This window comes from Motacilla alba, chromosome 2 (assembly GCF_015832195.1).
Source record: "Motacilla alba alba isolate MOTALB_02 chromosome 2, Motacilla_alba_V1.0_pri, whole genome shotgun sequence".
In the NCBI taxonomy this organism is placed as follows: Eukaryota; Metazoa; Chordata; class Aves; order Passeriformes; family Motacillidae; genus Motacilla; species Motacilla alba.
Window position 1 is genome coordinate 81,747,559 of NC_052017.1, and position 15,724 is coordinate 81,763,282.

Consider the following 15,724-nt stretch of genomic DNA (forward strand, 5'->3'; position numbering starts at 1 on the left):
TCACAAGTCAGAGAGGGGATTACTAACAGAAAAAAAAAAAAAGTATTCAAGCAAGACACCACAAATCATGTTTTATTGGTAAGGGATCTGGGGGAAAGATGTATCAATCTGACTAGAAGCATCTCTATTAAAAATAACTACAAATATACCCAATAGCAAGTATGCATGTTTTCTCCCTCTGGAATGCACAGAACAGAGTTCATTTTCCCATTATTTATTCTTGAGAAAAATGCTTCAGTATTAGATATTTTCCAACAGAAAAATCTATCAGAGCTGCTGAAAAGGAAAGGGATCACAAGTGATGACAAATAAGTGGGATATAGTTTAAACAAAAGACAGTTCAAGCATTTGACCAAGTTGATTATATGCTTTCACCAATGAACCTGGGTCTTGAAATGTGGTAGTCATAGAGTTGTTTAGGTTGGAAAAGACCTCAGAGTTAATTGAGTTCAACCTTTAACCCAGCACTTCCAAGTCCACCACTTAACCATCTCCCTCAGTGCCACAACTACATGCATTCCTCCAAGAATTGTGACTCCACCACTTCCCCAGGCAGTTTGTTCCAGGGCTTGACAACCCTTTGAGTGAAGAAATTTTTCATAATAGCCAATCTGAATCTCTCCTGGCACAACATAAGGCCATTTCCTCTCACTCTATTACTGGTTACCTGGGAGAAGAGATGAACTCCCACCTGGCTACAACCTCCTTTCAGGCAGCTGTAGATGGTAGTAAGATTCCCCCTGGGCCCCCTTTTTGTCCAAGCTAAATAGTCCTAGCTCTTTCAGCTGCTCCTCATAAAACCTGCACTCTAAGAACTGCCTCAAATAAAATCTGTACTTTACTTACAGAAGGCTTTAGAAGTATAATGAGAATATAAAATATAATCACACAAAGAACAAAACCGTGTGGCTTGGGTTTGGGATTTTTCTTATTGATCCAATTAAGTAACATTTCTAAACATGCTGACATTCACAGCCCACAGACCTTAGCTTTTCCTTTTCTGTAACCAGAGAGAGAACAGGGATAAGCTGTCAGACTATCACACTTCAGATCCTATCCCACTGTAGGCAAACCATAAATTAACATTATGTGGGCAAACCATCTGAACTTTTAGGCATGATAAATATTTATTAGCATAGTAGCAGAGCAAAAACAAGACATCTGTTCAAATTTCTAGAAACTATGATAGAAGTCTACTGACTAGAGAGCTACAGCTCTTGAATATAGAGATGTAATAAACGCTGACCTTTCTTTCACTGCTTAGTATTAAAAAAAAATTTGCCTTTAAAAAAAAGGCAAAAAAATAGAAGTGTTAGATTAGAGTCTAAAGTGCTGCAGAAAGGTGATTTTTTTACTGGTAGGTTGTCCCATTAGTGCTTTTTAAACAAATATCCCTGAAGATATAAGATATTTTGGTGCGTTGACCCTGACTAAATGCCACATGTCCACCAAAGCCACTCTGTCACTCCTCTCCACAAATGGACAGGGAGAAGAAACCAAAGCCTAAGCTTCATGGGTTGAGATAATGACCACAAGAGATCACTCATCAAATATTGCCACAGACAAAAGAGACTCAAGTTGGGGATATTAACTAAATTTATTGCTAACAAAAAAAGAGCAGGATAATGAAAAGTAAAATACATCTTAAAAACACCTTCCCTCCACCTTTCTCTTCTTCCCAAGCACTACCTCCTCCCCCAGGGAGGCTCAGAGAGACAGGGAATGGGGTTACGATCAGTTCATAGCCTGTGGTTTCTGTGGTTTCTCCTGCTCTTCAAGGAGAGGAGCCTTCCCCTGCTGCAACATGAAGTCCCTCCCATGGGAGACAGCTCTTCATGAACTTCTCCAATCTGAGTCCATCCTGTGGGCAACAGCTCTCCATTAACTGCTCCAATGTGGATTGTTCTTCCACAGGTGCAGCGGTTCAGGCACAGCCTGCTCCAGTATGGGTCCCCCACAGGGTCACAAGTGCCACCATGAAACCTGCCCTGCATGGGCTCCTCTCTCCAAACAGCCCTGTCACAACCCTGCTCCAGCACAGGCTTCCCATGGGTTCACAGCCTCGTCTCAGGCAGCCACCTGCCCTGGCATGAGGATCCTCCACAGGCTGCAAGTGGATCTCTGCAATCTCATGGTCCTCCACGGGCTGCAGGGGCACAGCTCCAGCAGGGGAATCTTAGCTCCAGCACCTGAAGTGCCTCCTCCCACTCCTCCACTTGGTGTCTGCACAGATGTTGCTCTGCCCAAGAACATCTTTTTTTTCTTTCTTAAATCTGTTATTACAAAGACATTACTGTCCTTCACGATGGGCTCAGCCTTGGTCAGGAACAGGTCGGCCCTGGGACAAGCTGGCATTGGCTCTGCCAGACCTGAGGGAAGCTTCTAGCAGCTTTTTACAGAAGTCACCCCTGTAGCCCCCATCACCAAAACCTGGCCACACAAACCCAATAAAGATATTAATTCATCCATGTCACCACGACATTTTTATGAAAATCCTTTTGTCAGGATTTTCTTCTCCTGAGAAGCTGAGGGGCCTCAGAAACAAATGCAAACAATTGACTGTCTGCTACTGTGGAATGCAACAGGTGCTTCCTTGATTGGTCCTTGTTGTATGTTTCTACTTAATAACCAATCAAGGATGCAGCTGGCTCAGACTCTCTGGTCAGTCACGAGACTTTGTTATTCATTCCATTCTATTCCTGTCTCTCCTCCTGATCCATCTTTCTCTCTGTTCTTTTAGTATAGTTTTAGTGTGGCATTTTTAATATAATATATATCATAATATAATAAACCAGCCTTCTGAAACATGGAGTCAAGATTTCACATCTCTCACCCTTGTCCTGGCTGCCCTGAAGACCACACACCATAAACTATGCAAGTGTTTAAACATCTTGGGTAGATAGTGTTTTTTGAATCCTATCTTTTTTTCCACTGAAAGAGATTTTGATAGGTGGATGATTTAGACAAGATTATTTTAAAAAATGCTGCAGAGGTGACAGGATTTAGAAGTATCCTGATATGTAAGACTAAGATTCTAAAATTGTCTTCAGAATATGCTTTAAGTGAACTATTGAACTTCCATTGTCAAATAACTCCATTTTAGCATTGAGGAGTAAATCAAACTCTTCACCATCCTCCCTCTCCAGCAAGCATCATGACTGCCCATCAAAACAAATCTTACAGCAACACCCTACTGGAAAACTTAGCATCGGGCAAAATTCTGTTACTAATTTGTTTTGAAGAACATAACCCAACATAAAAGTCCAAACAGAGCAGATGACACTTGGCAAAAGTTTGAATTCCATTTATTTTCAAGTTTCATTAGCAGCAGAGTTTTGGGGTTTTGTGGAAAGGATTTTTAGTTAGTGTTCATTTGTATGTTTTGTAAATTTTTTTAATTATTAGAATTTGGTTGTTCACTTGGGGGCTTTGTTGGATTGTTGGGTTTTTTTAGTTTTTTCTTTAGTTGTTTTGTTTTTGTTTTTTTTTTGTGTCAGCAATTCTAAAAGATTCTTTATTATTACAGTCATGCAAAAGACACAGATAACTTGAAAATCTGTATGCTTGGGATCCCATCATGTTCTTGAAACCATTCTGGAGTCCTTCATGAGCAAAAGGTTGGGGTATGAGAATGGGCACAAGGCTCCAGAATTTTAGAATATAAAATAATCTAGAATGTTAGCAACAGAAGCAGGAAGACACGTGATTTTTTTAAATAAGCATAGTAAGAAAAATTTTTTAAATCTCAAGGTTTTTTTTATAAATTAAGTTAGAAAACATTACACAATTGTTAACAAGGCTAGATTGGCCTAAGTATCCTAAGTAGACTTCCAAAACCAGTTTAGAGTGAGAAGACATATATTGCATATTGAGATAGCTATCAATTTTAAGAGGTAGATGACAATATTAACCTATTAGCAGTACAACTTTTATGTAAATACCATTAGATATTGTCTGTGCAGTATCCCTATATTTGTAAGGATGCAAAGAGAAGGAAAAACACTGCCTCTCATCTAAAAGCAACTGTATTCATCTAATTCCTTGGTCTACATCACCAGCTCTTCTGGAAATGCAGGTGGGGGGAATTTAAAGGATTAGTAAAGCAAGGGAAAAAAATAAAATCAACCCTATTTGTGTATGTAGGCAGAACACACCATCCAGACTGCAGTGAGGGTGGCTGAGCTCACAGCACAATCCTCAGGAAAGCTTGACTACATTGAGTGGCAACAGCAGAAGCCCCCACAGGCAGAAAAAGAAGCATCAGAAGTCGTGCACAGTACTTCCCACTATGCCAATTCAGACTCATTGCCTAATGTATTTATGAAGGTGCTTCACTGCTGGAAAAGCATTTCTGTTCCTATTCACCCTGTCCATCAGATTTCTGGGTTACCATTAAGAGGAAAAAGCAGTAAGTAATAGCAGCACTGATGGAGAGGCTTTGTCACAGTGATGATCCGAGTGTGTTGCTAACCTGCCAGCATCTGTAAAATGTTGGCTGTTACTAAAAGCATCCATCTCAAAGTGTTAAAAGCACAACTCAGTACAAAAATGGGATGACAATTTTTCTGTCCTTTGGATAGTCTTCAAATTTCTCAAGGTACCATCTGAAAAACAAAGAAAAATCTGATGAGTATTGAGTCTTCAAAACACTGCTGAGGAAATGAAACAATTGTACAATGTGTTTAATTTAATCCATACATGTTTTTTGTCTAATTAAAAAAAACAACAAACCTTTATAACCTACTCTGGATAGAAAAATGGCATTTACTGCACTTATCCTAATGACATCTAATCACCAAATATAACAAAATTAAGTTACAGCTGCCAGCAATGGGAAATCAAACCAACAGATTGGTGAGATATGTCAAGGAAGGAATAACCCATTCTTTCAAAACACATGGTGTTACACATACTGAGTATTTACCCACTTTATAATTAGAGGGAGAAAAAATAAAATCAAAAACATGTCATTGCATAATGACTTCACATAGAAGCAAGGGATATTTCACACATCGGCATGAGAGTCCCATTCTGCACAGAAGTGTCTTTGGCTGCAGTTAGAATTTGGGTAATCAAACTGAACATGATGAACATAGCACTTGCCTTATTGCTAACACCCCTCAAAGACCATCACTATTTTCAAATCCAGACAATTAAAAAATGCAGAGCACTATCAGATATTATTTGTGTTTTCACCTTTCATAACAAGCATGTTTACTCCCATTTTTGAATATTTATTCTGCTTCTCTGAAATAAAAGAACTAAGTTCACCTGGACTCCTCAAAAGTGCAGATATTCATAATATCAGTAGCTAACTGCAAGATTAAAGCTGGAATAAACAGAACAAAACATGCAATGCATGATAACCTGAATCTAGGGAATACAATTATTACACTATTTATCCATTTCAGTCAGTTATTCTAAGTTCTTTAAATAAACAAACGACACTAACATGTTTCTTCACTTACATGGATTTGCTATTTTTAGTTGCTTGGGGATTTTTTCCTGTACCCCTATTCCATTTTCATGCATTTTTCCTTTAGTGTAAACAACCTCCTTTAACAACATTTAGCTTTTCTTGATGTTCTGAAAGAGTGCCATCAAGGCTTAAGATTGATGGAAATCAACCATGGAATTTGAGCTTGAAGAAGGTAGTATACAAGGAGAGGCAGGAGAACCTGGCCTTGCTTCATCTGGCAAGGAGGAGACACTCAGAACTCAATTGGATGAGCTCTGGGCAACCTTGTGGTTTGCCACACACCAGTTGACTGGACAACCTTCAAATGCTCCTCCCAACTCAAGACACTCTGCAACTATGGTCACTAATAGCAGGTGATAAAACAGGAAGAGACAGTCAAAGGCAACAGGTTTGGAAGGCTCAGGTTGGATAGCAGAAGAAACTTGTTCACTGGGAGGGTATTACAGACCAGGAACATCCTACAAACAAGGGACAGGAAAATCTCTTCCTGGAGATTTTTAGGACTCTAGACATGGCTGCCCATGGTCTTTGTCTGTATTGGTCAGTATTTTTTTTTCAACCTGTTTCCTCCTTAAATTCATATTTATTTCCTCTTATGCCACAACATGAGTTTCATAACATAAGTTTCAACATGAGAACCAAAGCAGGAATCTGAAAATAACCAAAATAAAATTAACATGTTAAAATTCTTTTAAGCATGCTATTCCTTAATAAGAATCCTTTCAGGAAACAAGTCTCCCCAAACTATGGTCCTTCTTGTTAGCAGGAAAGCCACACTACAAATGTAGTACATGAACAGTCAGAACGTTTAGAGCAGAGACTTCATTAAAAATCATCTATCAGAACTGTTTCCATAACATCCATACAATTGATTATAGACAATATGATACAGACATGACTATAAAGTGTGCCTGTTAAAGACAGCTTGGGTGATTTTCAAAAATTTATGTATTAGAGAAACAAGTTTGAGAAGACAAAGTATAGTATTTGATTAATTAAGACAATATTGCTAAACTTGTCTATAGTCTTTAGAAATCCAGGATGAACTATCTTCATTTAAACGTTATTTTGACCACCTTGTTGTACTGTGTTTATGCTCTGCACTGCTCTGCTGAAATTCTGCAGTACTTAACCTTCTCAGACTATTCTTTATCATATTCTGCCCTACAGCAGCAGTGTCTTTCACAAGACTTGCTCTGCAACATCCCTGTAGGATGAGGCATAATTTGTGAAATGGAAATGCAGTGTGGCATAGAGACAGCAGAACTGACAAGGCAGGAACACTTACTTGTGATGTTGTCTTGCCCTTGAGCCCAGGATGAAGAGAGTACACAATGCAAATGCAAGGCTTTCAATGGTGCAGCAGGCAAGGGCAAACCCAAACCATTCCAGGATCTCTCCAAAAAAGTTGGCTCCACTGACATACTCAAACATTCCTCCTGAAAGCAGGACAGAGTTAGTTTAAAATACCTTAGTAAAGACATTCCATGTTATCTTTTCTGTACACCAAGTAGGAGCTATATCACACATGTCTCTATTTAATCTTTAAAGGCAGTGGAGATAGCATTTTGCAGTTCAAGCTGTACTATGAAGGAACACTTCAGACCTCATTCTAAAATAGACCTTTTGTAGCTCCACTTTTCCTCTTTAAATAAAGAAAGAAAAGCAGATTTACTAGCATCAGAAGCAAGTACATGCCTTTGTGAATAATTTCTCAATGACATGTTCTTTGATCATACACTAAAACTTTTTAAAAATATGTAGAAATAGAAGACATACTCCCTTTGAATCCCACAAAATACTCATAGGGTTAGTTAGTCTACAATTTCATTTCTTATTTTCTTCACAAGAAAATAAGTTAATTATGAACAACACTATTTTTATGAAGTAAAGTTCCAAATTTATCCTTTAGCTTACTGAGTTATTGCACTTTTGTTCCCATTCCTCATCAGATCTGCTGTTTCAACCTCTACACTCAGTGAAAATTTGGCAGTCTGTGTTAAATTGATTGCATAGACAATTGTGCATAAACAATTGGTACTCCGCTGCTGGGAATTTTATAAATTAAGAATTTCACCCTAATTCCAAAGCCAGTGTACAAATGGATAACATCTCAGTATGTGCTTTACCAGTGGGACTAAACAAACAAGTATTTGGCAAATTTAATAAAGGATATGTTTTGGCCTTGCTCTAATTACACTACTTTTGTGGCAAAAGAAAAGTTAAATTCTAGCACTTAAACTGAATAAGCAACATCAAAAACACCAGCTACTCCTGATCTTAGAGCAAATAACATATTTCCTTCAGAACCTTTTTAACACTGAACACAGTACAGTACATTCATATTCATTTTTTACATGAGCACTTCAATTTACATCTATTAAAATTATAATTATTTTCACCTTCTTGGTGAAAAATAACAGTCTACCTTATATATCTTAGTTCTTACAGTTTTATTTAAAAAAAAATTAACAACCAAGAAAAAGCAACAACTAAGAAAAAAAATGTAGTGAGATAACAGAATTCAGAGGTAGTATTATCTTTCTGCTATCAGTGAGTGTAATGTACCCAGAAGAGTGCCTGTTTCCAAAAGTGATAATAAACCTTAACACTTTAATATAGGCTCCATAAGAAAACCTTTCATATTCTCCATTTTCCCATGAAGGCCAGAATTTACAATGCCAAATTCATTTGGATTTCTGTCCTCTTTTCCCTGTGTCCCCCTTTTCAAAATTGTTGCTGTTCTCCAGTTGCTTCAGGTACCTCCCTCTTATATCAGACATGAGATGGGTCACATGCTGAGTACTTTCTTCATTCCCCTGCTGCCCCCACACTGAGTGAATAATTTAGGTCTTTCTTCTCCACCCACGTGCTGATTCTCTGAAAAGTTGGGCAATGCTGTTACATTTTTACCCCTTTTTAAAAATACAGCCAAATGTTGGTCAAGAAACCCAAAGATTTGCACAAGCCAAATGATATAATGAAACAGATTCCTTACAATACTTAGCTTAAGAGGAAAAAATGTTTCCCAAGTATAAAATCACTTCCTGTGGTAGAAAACAAAATGCTATTTCCAGTTCCTTCTTATATCATAAATTACTATCTTGTCTAAAATACACCAAGCTTTAGAAGGCCATTTTCACACAGAATAATTTTAGATTGGAAAGGATGTCTTGAGATTATCTTGTTCAACCACCACTGTTGAAGCAAGATTAGCCAGAACAGGTTGTCCAGGACTATGCTTAGCCTGGTTTTGAGTCTCCCTCCAATCTCTCTGAGCAACCTGCTCCACACCTGTGTGTATGACCATCCTCCCAGGCAAAAAAAAAAAAAAAAAAAAAAAAAAAAAAAAAAAAAAAAAAAAAAAAAAAAAAAAAAAAAAAAAATTCAGATAGAATTTTGTGTGCTTGAATTTTGTGTCCGCTGCCTCTGGTCCTGTTACCAGGCACCACTAAGGAGAGCCTGGTTATCTCTTCTTAATATATAAACTTCGGTAAGATCTCCCTGAGCCTTCTCTTCTCCAGTCTGAAGATTCCCAGCTCTCTCCACTTCTTATATGAGAGATACCTCTTTTTGTTGTATTAATTTCCATACCATTTTACTTACCTCTTGGTATCTTGTAACCAGTTTCCCCTGGTTTCCTCAGATTTCTGAGAATATGATCAGAATGAATATTGATGGCCATGCCAATCAACCATCCTAAAAAACCTGAAAAGAAATATTGAAAATACTATATTTAGTGTGCTGTGTTTGTTCAGAAAACAAACTACAATCTGATATCACATTAGGCATATTGTCTCAAAGCAGTAGTAATAAACAGATAAACAGCAGTAGTAATAAACAGATAAACAGCTCTGGTGACATCCTGCACAGTCCCAGTCCCACACTGTGCTCTTCAATCAGCAGAACTAACAGTATCAACAGCTCCCTAGGTGGGAAATAGCACTTGAAAAATGAAGTTTATTCTTATGTTGCAAGACTTATATAAATGTATGTACATGCATATATGCAGATGTAACGTGTATGTTTCCCTAACTTCAACACAGAAAAACAAATACGCTAAAATTTTACACACTGAAAGAAACAGCTGTTTTTAACCTTCCCAGAGGGACACACCTTAGCCCCACTCTCCTTTGACTATTTTACTGATAGCATATCAGAATTTCCCCAACAGATTTCTGTGCAATAAGAGGAATACAACTGTGAAGGAATTAACGTACCATTTACTTGTGCCATTCAGCAAAATGGTTTAGCCATTTATTACAGCCTTTCACAGAAACTGAGATTGTTGTCACATTCTGCATCCTTATGTTGCCATGAGGGTGGGATAAATCAAGAGGAATTTAGGATTGAAATTCATTATTTTTATCCCTTGGCAACATGTTACCTATGTTATCTTCTCTTGAAGGCAGCATTACCTGCTGATAAGGAACAGATAAGGTCTGTGTTTTGTGGTTAGCCACTGCCTCATCTCAGATTCTGTGATTAGTTTTCCCAACAAGACACAATCATCTGGAGCATCCAGATACCTATCAATATTAGGAGAGACACTGGTAACCCACATCCCTTGCCTACAAGATTATACCCAGATTTGGACAATGCATACACGCTCTTCAGGTTTGATGTGCGAAGAGAGCACGTGTGCTTAATTGCCAGGCTGCCAGATAAAAACCTTCATGCAGCAGTTGAGGTGGTGATTTTCTATAACCTGCACCTTGTGAGTTACAGGTGCTGTTTGCTTTGCAGAGCTGCTACTAAAAAAGTGCTTTGATGCACAAAAGAGTTAGCCATCAACATTCGAAGGAAGTACTTGAATAGGGACTTAAAGGAGTAAGAAAAGACATGGCATACTGCAAAGGGTTTGAAGACGCTAAAGCAAGCAAAGGAATAAAGGAGTTTCCAACTAGAAGTGCAGACAGATTAGGAAAGGACACAAGAGCGAGGCACAGAGGTGTTGGTGTCCTGTTTGTAGCAGCTACCGCTTCAGGCTATCACCAGCTCTCTTGGTAAATTCACAAGCTCTTTACTGGCATTCAGGTGTAAGGTTCATGCTGAAAGATTAAGATGTCGATCTTAGTTTGCGAGCTCACGGTTCTGCATTTGAAGTAGAACATTCCTGTTTCCTCTGAAAACACACATGTTCACTACTCTGAACTAAACCAACACAAAGTCCAGAGAAACCATGAGGAAATCACATCAAAACCATATTCCTGCTCCAAATCAAATGATGCTGTAGATATAAGTTATTGTGCTCTCCAAAACAGACAAACCATATAATAGGTTCCACAGTCAGAGAATACATCACTTGTCTGAAACTTCTCATCATGATAGTTAATCAGCCTGACTTGCCCAAATTTCTGTCTTCACTGGAAATTTAAGTCATTTCAGCTTCCAGATATTTAGTCTTGGTTGGCTGCTATTTGTAGACACTCTCTCATTTAGCTTCCACATATAACTTCATACAGCTTAAGAAATATCACATTAACTACCAGGAAATATGCTTTCTTGCTATCATTATTTTCTAATATTCTAGTAGTATTTTTTTAGTAATTTTAAACAGAAGCTTAAAGACACTGTCAGATATTTTTGAAGTACTAGAACATAATAGTCCAGTTGTTCAGGGAGTACCCAGGGTACAATCCTTCACTTTGGCATTTGCTTTGACCAAAGCCATAAGCATATACTGCAGGTATTTGAAGGTTCCCAGCTGGGATGAATACCAGACAGCAAGCATAAATTGCTAAGATCCAATTATGTTGGTATGAACTACAAAACAAAAATATTCCAAAAGATATTCTAATTACAGGAATAAGAAGAAAAATAAAGTCTTCAGTTTAGCTGTTTAACAGGCATGCCAAATTTTATCTCAAGATTTGTTGGAATTACAATCTCAAAAAATCAGCAGTGGTCACACTATTAAAGTGGTTGATATGTATACCAGTAATCTTCACTTCCTGAGTTTTCAGGATAACTTTTTAAAGCACTATATTGACTAACAATAGTCACCAGAGGAGCATGTCACTTCTAGTACCACTTAGTGGTACTAGAAATATATATAAGCATATATTTCAAACTGGTATTGTTTTTAAAAAAAAAAAGCAAACAAACAAAATCACAAATACAAACCAAACTAATTCATGCACAGAAGTATTCATAACTGAAGGCAGATGAATTGTCATTCATACATTTGCATCTTTCAGAAATCCTTGAAGCTTAAAAAAAAAACCAACAAAACAAAACCACCCAAAAGAACCCAAGGAAACTTGAGCAACAAATCTTATTGACTTGATTTTTTAAAAAGATACTGAGTAAGGAGGAATGGATTAATGGCTCCTTAATCATGCTTCATTCACAGCACTGTACTGAGATGTCTTTCGACTAAGGTACTGAAAACAAAGCCTGCCTGGCTTCAGTCTTCAACAGTTTTGACCAACAATCTTTTAATCTTTTTTTTTTTTTTTTTTTTGGCTGGATTCTGATTTAAGTAAAGTGGAAATTTTAAATGACCAAGAAAATTTCAAATATATTCTTGTGCCCTCTGAAGTCATTCCCTTGTACCTCAGTTTCTCTATTTTTAGCACACAAACAGAACTGCCTCCTAATCTTGGCAAGAGAATCTACTTATATTGAAATTTCTTCAACCTTATATTCATGACAGCATTCAGCACAGTTGTCCTCTATTGTCATCCAAAATAACACTGGAATAAATACAAAAAAAAAAAACAACCTTTTTTTTTTGGTTGTAAAAAGCTTGAGAAATAAATGAGAAACACTAACTTGCTCTGGCTACAGAATAACAAAAAGAAGGGTACTGACTCAGATCAAGGATCTACTCTGCCTTTGACTGATGAGGCAGAACATTCTGCTTTATCTTCAGACAAAAATGATCATTCTGTAAGGATTTCATTAGGAAATGATATTATCATTTTGACAGTAGGCAAAAGTAGATGTCTAGGAAACAAAAAAAAATTGAGTAAATAAAATACTTGGTCACTAAATACCTTAGTCTTTTAATCATATCCCTGGCTTCAAGTATAAATGTAACCTCACTTCCCAATTGGGAGCAAATGATCAGCCCCTCCACCCCTTCCTTGTGTGGCCAGTTTTGTCATCTGACAAAGCCACCCCCCAATTACAAGGGCAGCTGGATTGGTGCCTGTGTGTGTATCCAGTGTAGATACCAAGGACTAGTAGCATTTGCCATGGCATATCGGTAGTTAGCATCTATCCTTGCTAGATTTTTTACTCCATGAATTTGTTACTTTAGTTTAATCTACGTGTTAGGCAGAAAAGCTTTGCTTCTTCTAAACCTGCATGCTACTGGTTACAGGCTTCAAGCTTCTATGAGAAAAAAAAAAAGTGACCTGGATTTACTTGGCTGTTAGAGAGTAAAGACAACAATCAGATCATCCAGCACTGCAGAAAGAAATGTCAGTTCACAGGTTAAAGAAGGTTAAAAGGCCTCCAGCTACACCAATGAGAAAATTATCAGAAGACTTATAAAATGGCATTGAACATGCTATAAAATCACAATAAAAAATTAAGAGCTATGAAGACAGAGGAAAATTACACCTGATGTTCTCATAACATGATTTCACTCACCTGTAATGAAGCACAAGTCACCCAGCCAGCCTGGAGGGTAAGTTGCGTAGGTGGTTAAGCTTCGGCCCTGCAAGTACCCATTGAAAACACAGAACAGAAGCGCTAACACAAAAGTTAAAAACGGTGTTGGTTTTCCTTCACGGATCAGAAGGGGAAAGATGAGTGCCCTATAGTGAACAAAGTAAAGAAAACTTATTGTATTAACAAAAAAAAAAGATAGTTTTGAAGTCCAAACACTGTCAGCACTACCTTACTTTACAAATTCTCAGCACCAGCCCTTGGTGTCTGTTTGAAAGGATAGCTGTGCTTGCTTTAACATCTAAAACATTCTTCTTTTTTTGCCTAGTTGGAATTACAAGACCAGTCCTCTCTACTGTATGGCAGAAATTTTGAACTTTGCATCCAAAGCAATTACTTTGGTGAGAGGAATAAAGACAACTGATATTAAGCACAGTCCATTCTTGTTCCTAAACCCTCAGTTGTATCATCAAGCTTTCCAAGATGAGCTAGGAAACAAGACCCCTCCACTAAATTCCCCCAGCATTTCCAGGGGGAAAGTCAATCCCCTTTAACTTAATTCACCTCAGTTTCCTCCCTACCCTGTAAGCCAAAACATTAATTGCTTCACCTTGACAGTTTTGGTCGACTCTATGACACTTCTAAAGAGGTGACAAACCCACAATTGCCATCCCATTTGGGAAAGGAATCTTGATTGCTTTTCCTGGGGATTATGCAAGTAAACAAACTAGCTCCAAACAAGAAGAGCAGGTGAATACTCTTGTGCTCTTTCTTGTGGAACTAGCCAACTCCCAATTGTCTATTGATTTAATTATGATCTATAATGATACAGAAGTAGGATCACTGAAGCCTGAGCATTCTTCATGTGTTTTCCACCTACCCAAGGACAACTGCTTCAAAATAACTTTTCCAAAGGAAGTCCAACCCTAACAGCTTTCCAGAAAGAGTAATAAATTCATTACAGGATTATTTAAAGCCTGCAACGCTACAAGAAACAGAACTAGATAACAGAGGTCTCTTCCAGTCTACATTTACCTTCAGAAGAGTCCCTCAGGTTTAGCAATAGCAACAAGCAACTGGAAAAAAATAAACTGCAGCATAACTCACCTTTTTGTACAAATCATTGCCTCACATTCCTAGTTATTCCCAGACATCAAGGATGAGTTAATCCCATATGAAAACGAATGTCTTTATGCTTAAGAATAGAAAAAGGGGCAGCAAAGACACAACTGCAGGTTTTCAAAGGCAGCCTCCAGGCCAACCATATGTCGTATACCTCCCCACTACAAGGCTGTGGAATACACTTGGTCAAACGTAAGAGCTTTTCTCAATAAGTTAAAAAAAAACCAAAAACATATCAGCCACACGAGTGGCTTAAAATAAACCTGACAAATCTAACCCTCCTGTCTTGGTGGCAAATTTACTTGTGGAGTGTGACAAGTAGCTACCGTCCATAACTTGAAGGGAACAGCAAGATCACACCTGGGCTCCAACTAAGCTGACTTCTCTAAGTATTTTTACAAGATGCCTGAACACTGTTGGCTACCTGGCAACATAGGGCACTCAGCTTCAGCTTTGCCAGTATTTTAATGAATCATTGAATATACTGAGCTGGAGGAAACACACAAAGTTCATCCAGTCCAACTCCTGCAACGAACGCTATGTTAAAAGACAACGTTGAACAATATAATTAGAAAATAGCTATTGTTTAGCAACATCAAGATTATATCAGTACACGGTGCTGAACTTTCCTTGTTGTAACACAATGACCTTAAGACAGCCTGGTCAATGCACTGCTGAAGCGGGAGTCCCCACGAGGCACAGCAGCAGCAGCACAGGGATGGAGCGGCACGCTGCGGGAGCGCCAAGCGCTCCGTTTGCTCGCCGGAGCATCGCAGCGCACGGCGCGCACAAGGCAGCCGGCACCGCACCGCCACGGCCATTCACCGGCTACCGTAACAACACAGGGCATATCTTAGCGCAGCGAGGCAGAAGAGACGTCAGCGACTATTATACCAAGTAACAAACGCTAATTAACAGACCCTCAACCCCGTCGGTCGGGAAGCGACAACCAGGTGTCTCTATGAAGACCTATCCCTTTTCCTGCCCCCAGCACGGCAGGGAGCCCCCACCCTCCGCCCCAGCCCCGCCGGTGCCCGCGGGCAGCGCCGCCCGCCCGAGCCCGCACCTGTGCGCGTAGTGCAGGAGGAAGCAGCCCAGCAGGACACGGTTGGGCCGGGCGGCCGCGACCGCCCCGCCACAGGCGGCGAGCCCGAGCGGGACGAGGAGGGAGGGCAGCTCCTGCAGCGCCCAGGCGGGGCGGGCGGGCAGCAGCCAGCCGAAGCGCCGCGAGGAGTACCGGCCGTAGGGCATGGGGATGAAGCAGAGCAGCAGGGCGGAGACGGCACCCAGCGCCATCAGCCCGTAGGAGAAGAGCTCCAGCAGCCGCCGCTCCTCGGGGCCCTCGGCCCGGCGCCACAGCGCGCACACACCGCCATCGCCGGCGAACCCCATCGCGCTCCGCCGCCTCGGTTCATCTGGCACCGCCAGTGGCCGCCGGGGGCGTGCCCGCCGCCGCCCCGCCCGTTGTGGGTGGAGCCGGGCCGGGCCGGGCGCTCGGGAAGT

At 39.6% G+C, this 15,724-nt stretch overlaps 1 protein-coding gene across 1 annotated transcript; it reads right to left on the reverse strand.

Moving 5' to 3' along the window:
* Positions 1-2,768: 2,768 nt before the first annotated feature.
* On the reverse strand, positions 2,769-15,664 carry SRD5A1 (steroid 5 alpha-reductase 1). Its single transcript, XM_038129952.1, has 5 exons — positions 15,288-15,664; positions 13,082-13,248; positions 9,086-9,187; positions 6,768-6,918; positions 2,769-4,604 (listed from the first exon to the last, which is right to left on the reverse strand). Exons 1-5 carry the CDS (start codon positions 15,611-15,613, stop codon positions 4,538-4,540), a joined length of 813 nt encoding a protein of 270 aa, XP_037985880.1. The 5' UTR covers positions 15,614-15,664; the 3' UTR covers positions 2,769-4,537.
* Positions 15,665-15,724: the final 60 nt, after the last annotated feature.